Here is an 18,155-nt window from a genome sequence, read left to right on the forward strand (position 1 = left end):
CAGGTCCTCTGATGACAAATCTTGAGCCCTCAACCTCTTTCCAGGCTTATTAAGTGCTACAAGCAAAGCTCCTAAAGTTGTGGCTCTCTTGACGGGGAGCAGGGTAGGAAGATCCACGGAGTGATTGCCCCAGCCTCTCACTCAGCACGCAGAAGCATCAGGCAGCTGGGAGCCCAGGAGCACGTGGTGATGAGCAGGTCTGCTCTGCAGATGGACAAGAACCAGTGTTTATCTCAGTGCTGGGGAGAGTGGCCTCCAGGAGCCATGCCAGGGGCTTGATGCAGGATTCCTCAGGTCAGTAAGGGGGGTAGCCATGCCTGCTCTGACTACTAGCTTCTACCCTAAATTGGTTCCTCCAAATAATGTGCTTGAGGAATTTGACAAGACCGAATGCACAATAGTTTAGACCCTTTGTTGTTGCTGTCATTTAGTTACTCAGTTGTGTCCAGCTCTTTGCGATCCCATGTACTATAGCCTGCCTGGCTCCTCTGTCCATGGGGATTTCTAGGCAAGAATAGTGGAGTGGGTAGCCATGTCATTTGTTGGCAAAGTAATGTCTCTGCTTTTAAATATGCTGTCTAGGTTGGTCATAACTTTTCTTCCAAGGAGTAAGTGTCTTAATTTCATGGCTGCAGTCACCATCTGCAGTGATTTTGGAGCCCCCCCAAAATAAAGTCTGCCACTGTTTCCACTGTTTCTCCATCTATTTGCCATGAAGTGATGGGACCGGATGCCATGATCTTAGTTTTCTGAATGTTGAGCTTTAAGCCAACTTTTTCACTCTCCTCTTTCACTTTCCTCAAGAGGCTCTTTAGTTCTTCACTTTCTGCCATAAGGGTGGTGTCATCTGCATATCTGAGGTTATTGATATTTCTCCTGGCAATCTTGATTCCAGCTTGTGCTTCATCCAGCCCAGCATTTCTCATGATGTACTCTGCATAGAAGTTAAATAAGCAGGGTGACAATATACAGCCTTGATGTACTCCTTTCCTGATTTGGAACTAGTCTGTTGTTCCATGTCCAGTTCTAACTATTGCCTCCTGACCTGCATACACAGATTTCTCAAGAGGCAAGTCAGGTCCGTCTAGTCAAGGCTATGGTTTTTCCAGTGGTCATGTATGGAAGTGAGAGTTGAACTATAAAGAAAGCAGAGGGCCCAAGAATTGATGCTTTTGAACTGTGGTTTTGGAGAAGACTCTTGAGAGTCCCTTGGACTGAAAGGAGATCCAACCAGTCCATCCTAAAGGAAATCAGTCCTAAATGTTTATTGGAAGGACTGATGCTGAAGCTGAAACTCCCATACTTTGGCCACCTGAAGAGTTGACTCATTGGAAAAGACTCTGATGCTTGGAGGGATTGAAGGCAAGAGTAGAAGAGGATGACAGAGGATGAGATGGCTGGATGGCATCACCGACTCGATGGACATGAGTTTGAGTGAACTCTGGAAGTTGGTGATGGACAGGGAGGCCTGTCATGCTGCAGTCCACGGGGTCGCAAAGAGTCAGACACTACTGAGCGACTGAACTGAACTGAGCCATTTCCTACTCCAGGGGATCTTCCCAATTCATATATCAAACCAGCATCTCCTGAATTGCAAGCAGATTCTTTACCTCTGAGTCGCCAGGGAAGCACTTAGAGCCCCTGATGGTGTCATTTTCAAGCCTGTATTGGCACCTTTCACCCTCTGCATGTGAGACACTGGTGAAGATGTGTGACTCTTGGTGGATATTGTAGAGTCCAGTGGTCAGGAATGCACACCCTGGAGGTGCAAGTGTTTCAGTTCCACCTCTGCCACTCGTTATGTTAGCTGGGCACTCTTGGCTAAGTGACTTAACCTTTCTGTGCACTTATTTGTCCAGCTGTGAAATGAGGCCATAATGGCACTTGCCACACAGGGCTGGTGGGGGATCAAATGAATTACAATACATACAGAGCATGGTAATTCTCGATCAATGTCAGCTCTGACTGTCTATCTGGCTGGTTTCCTACACTATTAGTGTCCTCTGGCTGCTGTAACAAATTATCATATATGCGGTGGCTTGAAACAACAGAAATGCATGCTCTCACGGCTCTGGCGGCCAGAGTCTGAAATCAGTGCCACTGGTGTTAGCAGGGCCACGTTCAAGTGTGTCCTGTGCCCGTCGTGGGTCCTTGACAGACGTTATCTCTCACTCAGCCATTCATTTGGTTGTGACCAGACCTCGGGCTACACAACTGGATACAATGTGGCTTAGGGCCTGGCCTGCAGGCTTTGGTCGCCTTGTTCTGGAGAAGACACAGAGGTTCACCTTCATAGATCCCATCATCTTGGCCTGTACAAGGGGGTGGGCTCTAAGGACTAGGTATGTAATGATGAGAATGCCCACCTCTGGGGGCCCTGAGACCCTTGTGCTTAGAGGACTCCAAGCAAAGGCTTGTTGACCGCCTGGCAGAGTTGCATTTAAGGGATTCACGGGGCTGGGGGGAGGGGTCCTCTGCCTACACTGAGATGGACCATGTCCTCACAAGCTTCTTGCTTTCCAGGAGACCCCACTGCCAGCTTTTCACGACAGGCTACATTGACCCAGTGGGTTCCTGCAGAGGGTCCTGCAGTTGGAATTCCTCCCTGGGCTCCTCCAGGCCACTTCCCTATATTCCCTGAATGGCTACAAACATTGCCCTGCAAGGTCAAGGTCAAGGTCAAGGTCAGGAGGTCCCTCTCTGATGTGGGACCCACATCTCTCTCCAGCTCTAGCCCCAAATGCCAAAGGCAGTCACACGACCTGAGCCCGATGCCTCCCAGGGAATGGATCAGAGACCTGCCTTCCAGGCCTTCCCAGCCGTGTCTTTCTTTGCCAGCCCCTGCACTTCTCCCTGAACTGCCGCAAGCCCTGAAACTTGTACCTGTAAAGAGTGATTCCCCCAGCCCTCCTGTGACACCTGTACCCTGACGCCTCTGAGAGGAACCAGCCAGTCTGGATGCTGTAAGACTGCCATGCACACGTGTATCACTTGTGCTGGTGGGGCCCGGCTCTGCGGGTAGGGGGCACCACTTCTGCCCCTGAGCCTTTAAACAAGGCTGTGCCCTCCTTCATCTTGTCCCCTGCCCCCGACCAGGCTCTCAGCATCCCTATGGCTTCTCTATGAGAGCATCCTGATAGCGCAAATGGAAGCATCCACACATGTGGTGACAGTCTTGGCATATGGCTCTTGCAGAAGGGACATTATGGCATTCAGGGTCCTACTCCGCCCTGGCTCATCACAGCAGGGTGACCTGGCATGAACAATGATACCAGAAACCTCTCAGGCTCCTGGGGTTTCCAGCCAGGTGAGCGCCCAGCTGGAACTGAGTTGGTTGGAATGAAGGTGACCCCTAACACATCTTCAAAGCCGTCAGAAATTGGGTTATTGTGGAAGGAGTGTGAAACCTGTAAAAACCGTGATGAGAGAGGAAGTCTGTGGCTGTGACTGTGTTCTGACAGATTCTCACCAGCTCCCGGGCCTCGGGCAAGTCTCCCAAGCCTGCTGAGCCTGACTTCCCTCCCTGAGAAGCAGCCTAGGGCCCTGGTCAGGGAAGGACACAAACTTTCTGGCTTTTCCCCTTCCAGACACTAGGCAGCATGCATTTCTCCTTAGGTAAGGTGTGGCTGTGTGATTTTCACTCATGGGAGTTTGCCTGGAACACACATTACTGCCATGCCAAGGTCTTAACCGGCAGGTGTGAGACTGGCCACATTCCCTCCACCTGCCACAGGGCAGTTATTCCAGGAGAGGGCTCTGCCAATCATCATCCCTAAAGCTCTGGGGCAGAAAGTGAAGTCACTCAGTTGTGTCTGACTCTTTGTGACCCCACAGTCTGTAGCCTACCAGGCTCCTCCATCCACGGGATTTTCGAGGCAAGAGTACTGGAGTGGGTTGCCATTTCCTTCTCCAGGGGATCTTCCCAACCCACAGATCGAACCCAGGCCTCCCTCATTGCAGGCAGAATGCTTTACCATCTGAGCCACCATATGCTAGGGGAAAAAAAAAGATCTGGGGCAGAACCTCCGCTTAATCTATAGGAATATGGGGAGCTGTGAGCTGAGAGAGAAATGATTGGGAGAGAATTTTCCCCACAATAATGAATATTTTACTGATGGCCAGCTCTGTTGGCTTGGAGCCAAACTGGAAGAAGCCACTGAAGGTGTGAAGTCAGTTGAAGAGACAACTTGTTATGCTCTGAGAACAGCCAGACAAACGTGCCCTGAGGATGGAGTAGATGGATGTGGATTCCCTGGTCCATGGCCTCCCCGTGTTACCTATGTTTCAGAGATGCAGTGGCTGTAGCTAAGTCAGGATGCTTTACAAGTTACACGGTGGGGCAGCCCTTAACTCTGAGACTGAGAGGACAGAGCAGTAGATGGAGAATGCGGAAGAGGAGGAGGGGGCGGGGCGGAGCCACCAGTTTGAATGATGACTTGGAACCTTGGGCTGACTCCGTCTACTCCCTGAACCTCAGCTTCTCTGTAGGATGGAGAGGATGAGAAACTGCAGTTCAGGGCTGCCTGAGGGCGTCGTGCATTCATAAACCCCATGCCGGGGGCCTGGTGCAGAGTAACTGGTCCACAACTGGGCATGCAGGAGTTCCCATCATGTGGGTCTGCCTGCAGCAGAGTCTCTGAAATGTGCTGGGCTTGGCGCTAGTCAAGCAACAGGCAGAGAATTAATGGAGGGGCTGCAGAGGGTTGAATTAAGCCCCACAAATGGAGGGTGGGTTCTTGCTCAGAGGTTTCTGATGGAGTCTCACCTTCACCAGTGGTGTCACCTGCTCTCTGGGCAGCGGGGAGCCCTGGTGGGCCTTAGAGCAGGGAAGCCTGATCCTCCCTCTTGGAGTACAGCTGGCCCCTTGCTCTGTGAGGAACACTTGTAAAGCCCTTGTCTTTTGTGTTCCTGGCCCTGGAGAGCTCTCTGGTATCATTTGTCTCCTCTCTTGTCTTTTGTCTCCTTTGGTTCCAGCCACACTGGCTTCCTTACACAAAAAGAACTTGTATCTGTTCCCTGAGTTATCATTCTCCTGTCAAAGGTGGTCACCCTTGGGACAATGACCCCCATTAGCTGTGGTGATGCTGAAGACAATGAGGATGCTACAGGCATGGCAGGGTGGCATGGGCACTGGAACCATGACACGGACCTTGTCTCACACCAGGGCAAATGCATTGCAGGTTTGAGATTCTCACCGAGGTTTCCCTGCAGACCTTCAGTGATGTGAATCTGCCCCATGACAGCCCTTAGCACTCAAGGGCAACTCCCAAAAGATACAGGAGGGAGAAAGAAGATTAGAGTTTGGGCCAAAGCACATTTCTCCTATCTTCAGGCCAACAGAATTTCCATATGAGAGAGAATCAACCTCTGAGTTATGAGTCATCCATCACTTGGAGGGGATCTCATGACCAAGAGCCCCCTTGTCAGTCTCACCTGAATGAATGGGAAGAGGAGGCCAATGGTGAAGTTGGAGAGCCAGTTGACGGTGCCCACCACGGTAAAGGCAGCTGGCCGCTGGGCTTGCTGGAAGAACTCGCTGGTCAGGATGAAGGGAATGCCACCTGCAACCAGAGCCAGGGCATGGGTTAATCACCCCAGGGAGGTCTGGCCACCAGCACCCATCTCTATTTGGCAGGGGAGCCCCTCCTGGTAAGAGGCAGCTCTGCCTGGGAGAGTGACACCTTTGGGCATGAGTGTTGGAATTATAGCTTGTAACCTCTAAAGATACACAAACCATTTCTCTGACCTGGTCCTCCCAAATGAGAGATGATTCCTCTTCTAGGCTCTCCCGTCTCAGTTTGGGAATCACTAGGTTGGACTTCCCAGGTGGCAACAGGGGTAAAGAACCCACCTGCCAATACATGAGACATGAGAGACTCGGGTCCGATCTCTGGGTTGGGAAGATCCCCTGGAGGAAGGCATGGCAACCCACTCCAGTATTCTGGCCTGGAGAATCCCATGGATAGAGGAGCCTGGTGGGCTACAGTCCATGGGGTCGCAAAGAGTCAGACATGACTGAAGCAACTTAGCACACACGCACAGGCTGGATTCACTCATTCCATCAAGATTCAGTGATTATTGGCTGTGCTGGGGCTGGCCCCACAGTCCTGGAGGAGAGTGGTCATGTCCCTGTGCCTCTGAGACTCCCTTATCTGGGGAGGCGGAAAGGATGACTTGTTTATTACAAAGGAAGTAAGGGAATGATAACTAATGCAGCATGTGATAAGCGCTGGAGGAAATGCTCAAGGCAATGGAGGGGGTGGAGATCCACGTTGGCAGTGGTGGGGAGAGCTCTCTGGGAAGGTGATGGTGGAGATACGGCTCAAAGGAGGAGATGCAGCTTGTGAAGATTTGGGAGGATCATGCCGATGGAAGGACGAAAGGGCAGAGACCCTGAGGGATGAAGAGGATTGAGAAGACTCCTGAGAGTCCCTTGGATTGCAAGGAGATCAAACCAGTCAATCCTAAAGGAAATCAACCCTGAATATTCACTGGAAGGCCTGATGCTGAAGCTCCAAATACTTTGGCCACCTGATGCAAAGAGCCTACTCATTGGAAAAGACTCTGATGCTGGGAAAGATTGAGGGCAGGAGGAGAAGGGGATGACCCAGGATGAGACAGTTGGATGGCATCACCAACTCAATGGACATGAGTCTGAGCAAGCTCCAGGAGATGGTGATGGACAGGGAAGCCTAGCGTGCTGCAGTCCATGGGGTCACAAAGGCTCGGACGTGACCAAGCAACTGAAAAACAACAAGGTCTATAACAGAGGCTATCCTGTTTGGACATCTGAGGAAGGGGATAGAGGAAGGGGAGGGGATGGCAAAGGGGAGCAGGGCCAGTTAAGCAGCCTCTGGAGATCAAGGAGAGGGGCTGCCATTGAGGAAAACCAATGAGGGGTTTAAGGGAGGGATTGATGTGATCAATTTACAGTTTGTAGAGACCACTGCTGTTTGGAGGAAGGACTGGAGGAGGCAGAGGTTGATGCAGGAGGCTGTTGGGGCTGGCAGGAGTAGACAGTTGTAGTCTAGAGGGTTTGGATGGTGGCGGTGGGGATGGATGGAAGGGGCTGATTTGGGTAGTTGCCACCCCATGGATGCAAAGCTTTCAGGGTGAGCGTTGCACCCTGAAACCCCAGCACTCATCGTCAGGTTCAACCAAGCAACCCAAGGTCACACAGCCAGGACCAGCTCAAGCCTGTGTCTCTCCAGAGCTTTCACCACGACTGCCCCAGCATGCTGCCAGCAAGCCTTGGACTCTGAACCTCAAAAATGACTCAGAATGGACCACCCATGACCCACACCGTACCCCTGCCCTGGTAGACTGTGAGCCCTCCATGGAAGCTGGCATCTCCATTGGCCTGGCAGAGTAGACAGGTGACTGATATTTACGTACTTGAAGTAAATGCTCAACATTTAATTTTGAAATGGTTTGATATACCGTTTGCTACAAAAAAGGTGGATGCATCTTAAAGGTGTCTATCAAAATGATGTGCAGGAACAATAGTTGCACGCTAAAATGTGCTACAACCAGCCTTAGGTCTATGGAGCACGTGTGACTATATTGACAAGTGTGTCACACACCCACTGCCACGAGCCTTGCTGCACATCCCAGGGGGCAGTTCACAGCTCTGCTGAAGCCTGAACAGGGCCAAGGGCTGGTGTTTCACCTTCCTGACTTCCCTGGGTGTGTTTTGGAAGCATCTGTGCATAACTTATTAACACTTCTGCCGCTGATTTATTAGTTTACAGTGGAGCAGAATGTTGACAAACCTGCCCCCATGCACTTTGCTGTTCAGGGCTGAGGCCACGACTTGTTTACTGGTTACAGTGCCTCCTCCCAGCACAGGACCTAGGACACACACACCAGGTACTCTGTAAAGATTTGCATGATCAGTGGAGGAACGGTTAAGACACACTGGGTTCAAGGACATCTACATCATGTCTCCTCTCTCTTTCCTTCTCAGGCCTTCAGGCCACCCCTCCAGGACAAATATAAGCAACCATAACAATCCTGCATAGTCCACTGTGCCAACGGGTTTTCATTTCCATTATTTTCTTTGAACTCTCCAGCCAGAGGTGGTGAGACACAGTGGGTAAGGGCTCTGGTGTCAGTAAGAACAGGTGGAAGTTCTGGGTCCACCAGATCCCTCTAGAATGCAGCTCTATCACAAGTGAGGTGTGATAGAAGGGACTTACTAGAGAGAGGAGGGGTTTTGTAAGGATTAAATGAACTACTGTGTGCAATCACTTAGTATAAGTCAGCCCCATGTGAGGTACTGAATAAATGTTAACTATTTGATAATCGTTAGCTACTAGAATAATAGTTTTAAACTCATCTGCATTATTTCCTCCCATTTTATGAGCTAACTGTAACTCAAAGAAGGGGCATGACTAGCCCAAGGTCTATTGATAGGAGTGATGATGGTGATGGTGATGATAGTGGTGATGGTGATGATGGTGATAGTGGTGATGGTGGTGATAGTGATGATGGTGATGGTGATGGTGATGATAGTGGTGATGGTGATGGTAGTGGTGATGGTGATAATAGTGGTGATGGAGATGTGATGATGGTGATGGTGATGTGATGATAGTCGTGATGGTGATGATAGTGGTGATAGTGATGATGGTGTTGGTGATGATGGTGATGGTGATGGTGATGCTGATGATAGTGGTAATGGTGATGGTGGTGATAATGATAGTGGTGATGGTGATGATGGTGATGATGATGATAGTGGTGATGATGGTGGTGATGAAGGTGATGATGGTGATGTGGTGATGGTGATGATGGTGGTGATGAAGGTGATATGGTGATGGTGGTGATAGTGATGATGGTGATGGTGGTGATAGTGGTGATGGTGATGATAGTGGTGATGTGTTGGTGATGATAGTGGTGATGGTGATGATGGTGGTGATGAAGGTGATGATGGTGATGGTGGTGATAGTGATGATGGTGATGGTGGTGATAGTAGTGATGGTGATGATAGTGGTGATGGTGTTGGTGATGATAGTGATGATGGTGATGATAGTGGTGATGGTGATGATAGTGGTGATGGTGATGATGGTGGTGATGAAGGTGATGATGGTGATGATGGTGGTGGTGATGCTGATGATAGTGGTGATGGTGATGATAGTGATGATGGTGATGGTGATGATAGTGGTGATGGTGATGATAGTGGTGATGGTGATGATAGTGGTGATGGTGATGATAGTGATGATGGTGATGGTGATGATAGTGGTGATGGTGATGATAGTGGTGATGGTGATGATAGTGGTGATGGTGATGATAGTGATGATGGTGATGGTGATGATAGTGGTGATGGTGATGATAGTGGTGATGGTGATGATAGTGGTGATGGTGATGATAGTGATGATGGTGATGGTGATGATGGTGGTGATGAAGGTGATGATGGTGATGATGGTGATGGTGATGCTGATGATAGTGGTGATGGTGATGATAGTGATGATGGTGATGGTGATGATAGTGGTGATGGTGATGATAGTGGTGATGGTGATGATGGTGGTGATGGTGATGATAGTGGTGATGGTGATGATAGTGGTGATGGTGATGATAGTGATGATGGTGATGGTGATGATGGTGGTGATGAAGGTGATGATGGTGATGATGGTGATGGTGATGCTGATGATAGTGGTGATGGTGATGATAGTGATGATGGTGATGGTGATGATAGTGGTGATGGTGATGATGGTGGTGATGGTGATGATAGTGGTGATGGTGATGATGGTGGTGATGGTGATGATAGTGGTGATGGTGATGATAGTGATGATGGTGATGGTGATGATAATGGTGATGATGGTGGTAATGCTGCTGGTTGTGATAATGATGCTAATAATGATGCTGTCAGTGATGATGATAACGATGCTAGTGATAATGATGGTGATGATGGTGATGGTGACGATGCTAGAAAGGATGGTGATAATGATGAAGGTAGAGATAATGGTGTTGCTGCAGCTGCTGAATGATGGTGGTGGTTAAGCATGGCAGGCATTGGGAAAAGCTCTTGACATACATTATTTCACTTAATTATCACTACTATGTGGTCCTAGGATTCCCTGGTGGCTCAGACAGTAAAGCATTTGCCTGCAATGTGGGAGACCCAGGTTCAATCCTTGTGTCGGAAAGATCCCCTGGAGAAGGAAATGGCAACCCACTCCAGTATTCTTGCCTGGAGAATCCCAGGGACGGGGGAGCCTGGTGGGCTACCGCCTATAGGGTTGCATAGAGTCGGACACAAGTGATCGACTTCACTTTCACTTTTTTTTGTGCCCCATGTGGTAGTACCACACGATAGTTAGAGCACGGCTGAGGGTATCACACAGTGGTTAGTGCGTGGGATGGGATGTATTTATTCATGGTTAAGGGCACTGGGCGGCATATGGCACTCAGCTCCTGTGTCTCTGGCTCCACTGTTGCGATAACTAAGTTTTCTTGGACAACTGCAACCCTGGTGTCCACCACGAGGAGCTGTCTGACACAGGTCTAGCCTCACAACCTTTTTTCCTGAAGAAGACAAACCTGATTTCAATTCCCACATCTCTCTCTACTGTCTATGTGACCAAGCAAATGAGTGAAAGTCACTCAGTCGTGTCCGATTCTTTATGACCCCACAGACTGTAGTCCTGCCAGGCTCCTCTGTCCATGGGATTCTCCAGGCAAGAGTACTGGAGGTAAGGACATTGATGGCTCTCCGTTTTCACATCTATGAAGTGATGATAAGACTGGTTCCTACCCTTTGGCATTGTTTTGAGGATCAGATGCAGCAGGCTTAGCAATGTGTGTCTGTCCTGTTATTTATGCTCCTGGTAAGCTTCCCTAAACATTTTCTTTAGTTTCCTTCCTCCTCCTCTGCTGTTTCCTAGCTCTAGCCAGGTACCTGAGAAAAATCTCAATTTCTACATAAAAGAAATAAAAGGCAGCTGTCCAAACTTTCTTATGATTCATATTCATTAAAATTCTTCAATGGAACCACTATTGTCAATTTCAAAAGCCCTTTTAAAGGTCTAGAATTCCCTTTAAAAATCTCCATCAGTGTGTCCATAAATCACATAATCCTTTAAACACATTTCCCCCAGAGTAGCAGCTTTGAAAAATAGCTTATTAAAAATTTGAAATCAAATATAATAATTTTGAAAATTCTTTATGGCTATTCTGCTGCATTTTTCACTAGGCTTAATCTTGTTTGTTCATTTGTTCACCCATTTTCATCCAACGTTTATGTACCAAGTCCTTTGCTGAGTATTTTCAGAATCTACTATTTCACATCCTAAGCCCCTACTGGACACATGAGGAGACCAAGGCACAGAGTAGCAGAATGGCTTGTTCAAGGCAGCACAAGCTGTAAATGATAGTGCATGCCAAATCGTGTCCGACTCTGTGTGACCTCATGGACTGCAGCCCGCCAGGCTCCTCTGTCCCTGGGATTCTCCAGGCAAGAATACTGGAGTGGGTTGCCAGGCCCTCCTCCAGGGGATCTTCTCGACCCAGGGTTAGAACCCACGTCTCTTATGTCTCCTGCATTGGTGGGCGGGTTCTTTACCACTAGTGCCACCTGGGAAGTCAGACCTGGTCCCAAAACCAAGAGCTTCTGGTTTAGGGAAATGATTCTCTCCCTTGCTCTTTCCCTAGGAGATGTTAGACAGAGGATGAAGACAGGGTTTCCAAAGAGGTTTGTTTTACAATGGTAAGCACAGCCTGCCGCTTGAGGACAGGGAGCTGGCACCAGAGCCCAGTCGATGCAGGAAGGAGACTGAATGCTTCGGAAGCTACCCTAGCTTTGAGGCTGCCTGTTCAGCCAAATGGGAGAGGCGGGCTGTCCTTTTGTCTCTGGGGAGCTTGGATGCCCACACCCTTGTAGCCCTTGCAGAGGCTTGTCCCATCCTGACTCAGTGGGCACCTCTGGCTCTGCTAATTTTTGGCCCTCCTCTAAGCCTCAGTTTTCCCACCTATAACCTGAGCACAGGGATGAGCTATTTGAAACCTCGGTAAAACCTGTTTACTTGGCACATGTTAATTATGACTATGCCAAGGCGCCCAGGCTAATGGCTAAGAGCACTGGCTTTGGAATCAGATAAACTCTCCACTTCCAGCCTGTGTGTGTGACCAAAAGCAAGTCACATTGCTCTCAATTTTCCCATCCATAAAATGAGGATAGAGCCATAGCTCCTACCTCTTAGCATCGTGTGGGGATTAAATGAGACAGGGCTGAGGACTTCCCTGGTGGTTCAGTGGATTAGAGAATCTGCATTGCAAAGTGGGGGACTCAGGTTTGATCCCTGGTTGGGGAAGTAAGATCCCACATGCCTCAGAGCAACGAGAGGATCTGTGCACTGCAGTGAAAGATCCCACAGGACGAAGCAATGATTCTGAGTGCTTCAACTAAGACCCGAGCAACCAAATACATAAATACTTACAAAAATGAAAATAATGAGACAGTGCTTAGCAAAGTGTACAATACATAGCAAGGCTCAATCATATCAACTGCTATAGCTCTTCTTCTCTTCATTCATTCACTTAATATACGATCCTTGTGTATTGACTATGAGCCAGATGCTGGGGGGCTTCCCTGGTAGTTCAGCTGGTAAAGAATCCGCCTGCAATGCAGGAGACCCCAGTTCGATTCCTGGGTTGGGAAGATCCCCGGAGAAGTGATACGCTAGCCACTCCAGTATTCTTGGGCTTCCCTGATGGCTCAGCTGGTAGATTCCGCCTGCAATGCAGAAGACCTAGGTTCTATCTCTGGGTCAGGAAGATCCCCTGGAGGAGGGCATGGCACCCACTCCAGTATTCATACTTGGAGAATCACCATGGACAGGGGAGCCTTGTGAGTTACAGTCCATGGAGTCGCAAAGAGTTGGACATGACTGAGCGAATAAGCACAGCACAGCAGCACAGATTCTGGGATTTCGATGGTAAGAAGCAGATTTAACTTCTGATTTCAAGGAGCTGCCAGCATCTGGGGACCCACTAAGTCAAGAAAGCCAAAGCCATCACAAGACTAATGTTCTCCTGGACCGCGCCTCTTCTGAGCAATTTTAACCATAAAGATAGTTCATGCGTTAAGTACTTCCTGTGTGTCAGGCTCTGGGAAAGTTTTCCCTTTGTGGAGTTTTAAATTATTTCAGAAATCAAGTGATGAATTCCATAGGGATATGGCATCAGACATGGTTGATCATGGGTAAGGAGGAATTACAAGTCACCAGGAGTCGCTGGTCTGAACTGAAAGAACAAAGGCAGCTTGCCCCTTTTGTATCCAGAGATGCTGCAAAATTGAGTACCACCTGGGGACTTCCCTCGTGGTCCAGTGCCTAAGACTGTGCTCCCAATGCAGGGGACCTGGGTTCAATCCCAGGGAACCAGATCCCATATGCCACAACTAAGGGTGTGCATTCTGCAACTAAAGATTCTATGTGCTGCAACTAAGACCACAGCCAAATAAATAAATAAAATAAAATATTAAAAGGAATCAGGTGCCACCTGTCCAGCCCCACCCCCATCTGCCAAATGGGGAGACTGAGGCCAGAGAGGTGAAGTGTGAGTCTCCATGTTTCAGGATTTCCAAACTAGCCTGTCTGCTCTAGTCAATGTCATTCCTGGGAATTCCTAGCTCCTGCACATGCTGACTCTTCCCACTGCTGGGAATACCCCCAGCTTTGGACACACTTCAGGTCACAAAGGATGTAGCAGCTGGTTTATCATGGGCTTGGCTCCCAGTTGTTGTTTGTTGTTCAGTCGCTAAGTCACGTCCAACTCTTTTCAACCGCATGGACTGTAGCCTATCAGGCTCCTCTGTCTTCCACTATTTCCTGGAGTTTGCTCAAATTCATGTTCATTGAGTCAGTGATGCTGTCTATCCATCTCATCCTCTGTTGCCCCCTTCTCCTGCCTTCAATCTTTTCTAGCCTCAGGGTATTTATTTTCCAATGAGTTGGCTTTTCACATTAGGTGGCCAAAGTATTGGAATTTCAGCTTCAGCATCAGTCCTTCCAAAGAACATTCAGGACTGATTTCCTTTAGGATTGACTGGTTTGATCTCCTTGCAGTCCAAGGGACTCTCAAGAGTCTTCTCCAGCACCACAGTTCAAAAGCATCAATTCTTTGGCGCTCAGCCTTCTTTATGGTCCAACTCTCATATCTGTCCATGACTAGTGGAAAAACCATAGCTTTGACTATACAGGCCTTTGTCAGCAAGATATACGAACCTTTTTAATACACTGTCTAAGTTTCTCATAGCTTTCCTTCCAAGAAGCAAGCATCTTTTAATTTCATGGCTTCAGTCACCATCTTTGGTGACTTTGGAGCCCCCAAAATAAAATCTGTCACTGCTTCCACTTTTTCCCATGAAGTGATGGGGCTGGATGCCATAATCTTAGTTTTTTTAATGTTGAGTTTCAAGACAGTTTTTTCTCTTTTCACTTCCTGGAGGAGGAAATGGCAATCCATTCCAGTATTCCTGCCACGAGAACCCTTGAATAGTATGTGGCTCCTAGTAGGTGATAATATATAAGTTATGCCACCCTTCTCCCCTTTCTCCCAGCCTAACCACAGCCCAAGAAGTTAGCCGGCAGAGGTCCTGACCCCAGCCTGTGTTCTCGCTTGCATAGAGCATATCTCCTAAGGAAAGGGAAGGGAGAGAAAAGTGAGACTCAGGTGTGAATTGAACTAGACAGAAGGAGGAGGTCCTGTCCCCACCACCTATTCCTCCATGGATGGTGTCATCGTCTCTTCAATCCTTTATTCTTTGCTTGCTTATTATATTCTTTGAGGGCAGATATCTTGTTTCTTTTCCTCCCTGTAGCAACCTGTGTCTGTTAATAGACGTTTGTGCTCAATAGATGCTTGTGGAATGGATGACTATTCATGAAATGATGACAGTTAAACAGGTCTTGAAAGTGTGAGTGGAAATTTACTCTGTGGATGGAGGGCTAACCAGGTCCTGGGGCCAGCATGGGGCAGAATACGGGACAGGGTCTAGAGGATGCTGTTTGCGGGATCCCAGCTCGGGATGGGGGAGATAGGATAGAAGAGGCATCATCTGGAGGGCCCACTGGGCAGATCCCAGGGTCTAGATCACTACGTGAGGAGGTTTGGAGTTTGCAGGTGGGAGGTGCAGTGGCCAGCCGAAAGGCTTTGGCAGGAGAGAGCCGTCATCAGATTTGTGATGGGAAGGTTTTGCTGGGCACCGAGTGGAGCTTGCATCGGTGAAGGGAGAGTGTGGAGGCAGATAAGGACGCTGGTTAGGACATGATCATTGAGAACTTGAGAAAAGAAACTGGAAAAATGTTTGTGTAAAAGCACTGCATGGCTTGCAGCATCATTAACGACTGTCTTCTGTGATTCTCACCGGAATTTGCATGGGATCAATCACAGACTTAGCTACCTTCTTGAACTGCACTCCGTTGAAACACAGAGTGAGTTCCCTCTTGACTACCAATTAGTGTGTTTTGATAAAGACTTTATTCCAGTGGAATTTCTTTCATCTGGACTATTAAGAAGACCCATTCTTCAGTTTGAAGGTTTCCATGCTGGAGTTTCTGGGGGAGGGGATGCTTTTGAAGCATTTCAGGAGAAAAGAGGCCACATAAGGCCACACAGACTCTGCTAATTCTAATTAAAAGTGAGGAGCTGCACACTCTAATGAGCGCGGGCAGCTAATTAGCAGGTAGGAAAACACAGTTCAAAGCTATCAGGACCAGCTCACAGTGATGTGTTTGTTCTGTTTGGTGGGTTCACACCCTCGGATGAGGCTACGAAGCTTGGTCAGGAGTTTACATTTCCACAAAGTCAGAGATCAGAGGTCTCTGTAGTCAGCTCTCCTGGGCACATTTCAACATCCTTCCTTTGGGTGAGCACTGGAAGGGCTGTTGAAGCAGATATGCAAGGGTGCCTGGATAAGGAAGGGTCTTTGGTACGGGTGCTGCAGTTGAAGGCAGCCTGGATAGAGCCAAGGCAGTCACACCCTCAGCCTGGGTCTTGGCAGAGTGGTTTTGTATGTTCATTCACTGTGCACAAATGACTGAGTTGGCTCTGAGCTGAGGCGGTGCTGGGCACTGGGGATACAGGTCCAGCGGAATGATGGTCCCTGGGCTAGATGGCATCTTAGATCCTGTGGGTTCATGGTGCTGTCTCAAGATCCCAGAATGCCAAAGCACATGTGGTTGGTGGTCCACCCTTATTCCAGGCCTCCCTCCCATCTCAGGGCAGCTGGCCCAGCACCCTCCTGCCAGCTGCAACCCTGGCACACGGCTTTGTCTGGCTTTCCATCAGCCAGAGGGCTGGGGAGTTGACACCTCTTTCTCCCCAGACTGACAGCAGGGAGTTGGGATGAATACTTCTGAGGGGATGACTCTAAAATGTATATTTCGTATAGCTTTTCAGCAGGATTCTGCTCTGGTTTCCTGAAGATATGCTCAGGATTATACCTTCCTTGGGTTGGGAAGATGCCCTGGAGGAGGGTATGGCAACCCACTCCAGTGTTCTTGCCTGGAGAATCCCATGGACAGAGGAGCCTGGCAGGCTACAGTCCCTAGGGTCACACAGAGTCGGATATGACTGAACGACTTAGCATGCAGGAAGAACGTCTCTTCCTTCCACTTCCTTCCTTTCTCACTTCAGTTGTCCATTTTCAGGTGTTTCCTGGGATCAACCCCCAAATATTAATAAACTACTTTCCTCGAGTCCTTGACTTAGCATCTCTTTGTGGGGATACCCATCCTTGTTTTTCAAAGTCCTGCATTGCCCAAGACTGAAGCCCAGGACAGCCTGCTCTTTTCTGAACAGCAGTTGAGTTATAATCTAGACTCCTGGGCCACTAGCTTGTCCCAGCTTTGCAAATAGAATATCCTGCATTTCAGAAACCCCGGGGGTGGCTGGTCACTGCAGTGGCATATGAACTTATCTCCTGACTGATTAGCAGAGGTTCTTATGTTTATGAGATGCGGGGAAAGAGAAAATTCAAGTTGTCAGTATTTCCGGACAAATAGAACTGATCTCCAAAAGAACTGAGCAGCAGAAGAAGAGACAGTGGAAAAGGCTTTCAAATGTGAGTTTGGAGAGGGCAGGAGCTGGGCTTTGCGGAGACTCAATACATGAGCAATGCTGAGAGCAAGAAAGACGGAGAATGAAGTTTTCAACAAATCCTGTTGCCTGCTGCCAGTGTGCCCTCATGCCTGGCTATATGGTAGGATTTAATCACTGCTTCTCTTTGGCTATAAGACGTCTCTGTAAATGTGAGTTGGCTGAGGCTAACTTACAGCGGGCAGGCATTTTCAGATTCATCAGGAGTTTTCCTTTGTTCATCTTCAAGGGTGGCCATGTCATGCCCCATTGATCAATGGGTGGGGGAGACCATATGATGTGTTTTCAGAGACTTGGGGGCTGCTCTTGATAATGACATCTGGACACCCAGGGCAAGCTGAGATGGTCCCGCGCAGACCGCTGAGGTGGGAATCCGGCTCAAGGTGAAAACTCTGAACTGAGTTCCCACAGCTGGTCAGGCAGTGGCAGAAGAGGGATTCAAACCTAGGTCTACTGGACCTTCCATAGATCCTCTCAGTCAATGCAAACAGCTTAAAAATAATAATACCTACCACGTGCTGCCTGCCCATGGTGTGGCCACCTGTGCAGAGCTATAGTAATTAATTAAGTGATTAACATATATATAAATTACTATATACTAATATATAATTAATTAATTATAGTAATTAAGAGCCACTTGCTCTTTCTAGGTAGGTCGTGTTATCCCCAGCTTAAAGATAAAGGAACTGAGTCTCAGAAAGGGGAGGCGACTTGCCCAAGGTCATTCATCTGACACGTGGCAGGGATCTGACACGTGGTTTCCCTGCCCCGCCAGCCATGAGGCTGAGTCAGGCACAGGGAAGGAAGCCCATGTAAACAGTTAAAATGGGAGACCCAGGAGGGATGCTGGAATAAATCTTGCGTGGCCAAGTTGAAATGCTCTGTGCACGTGTGACCTCGATAGGCCTTGGGGCTTTTCCTGACTTTCCTTGGAGTGTCCTCAGTGGAGAGCTGAGCTTATTCTTCTTTTCCAGTTGTCCTCCTCAAATCTTCGGGATCCCCAGCTCCCGCGGCCGTGGCAGATGTTCAGGCTGAGATAGAAACTCCCCTTGGAAGTTGGG

The 18,155-nt window shown here is 48.7% G+C and overlaps 1 protein-coding gene across 1 annotated transcript in view; it reads right to left on the reverse strand.

The window, feature by feature from the left end:
- SLC2A9 (solute carrier family 2 member 9) overlaps positions 1-18,155 on the reverse strand; it is a 215,134-nt gene that overhangs the window by 26,831 nt on the left and 170,148 nt on the right. The window contains exon 11 of the mRNA XM_055589105.1: positions 5,434-5,561. Within this exon, the coding sequence (XP_055445080.1) occupies positions 5,434-5,561 (128 nt within the window). The remainder of the gene's footprint in view (positions 1-5,433; positions 5,562-18,155) is intronic.

This window comes from Bubalus kerabau, chromosome 7 (assembly GCF_029407905.1).
Source record: "Bubalus kerabau isolate K-KA32 ecotype Philippines breed swamp buffalo chromosome 7, PCC_UOA_SB_1v2, whole genome shotgun sequence".
In the NCBI taxonomy this organism is placed as follows: domain Eukaryota; kingdom Metazoa; phylum Chordata; class Mammalia; order Artiodactyla; family Bovidae; genus Bubalus; species Bubalus kerabau.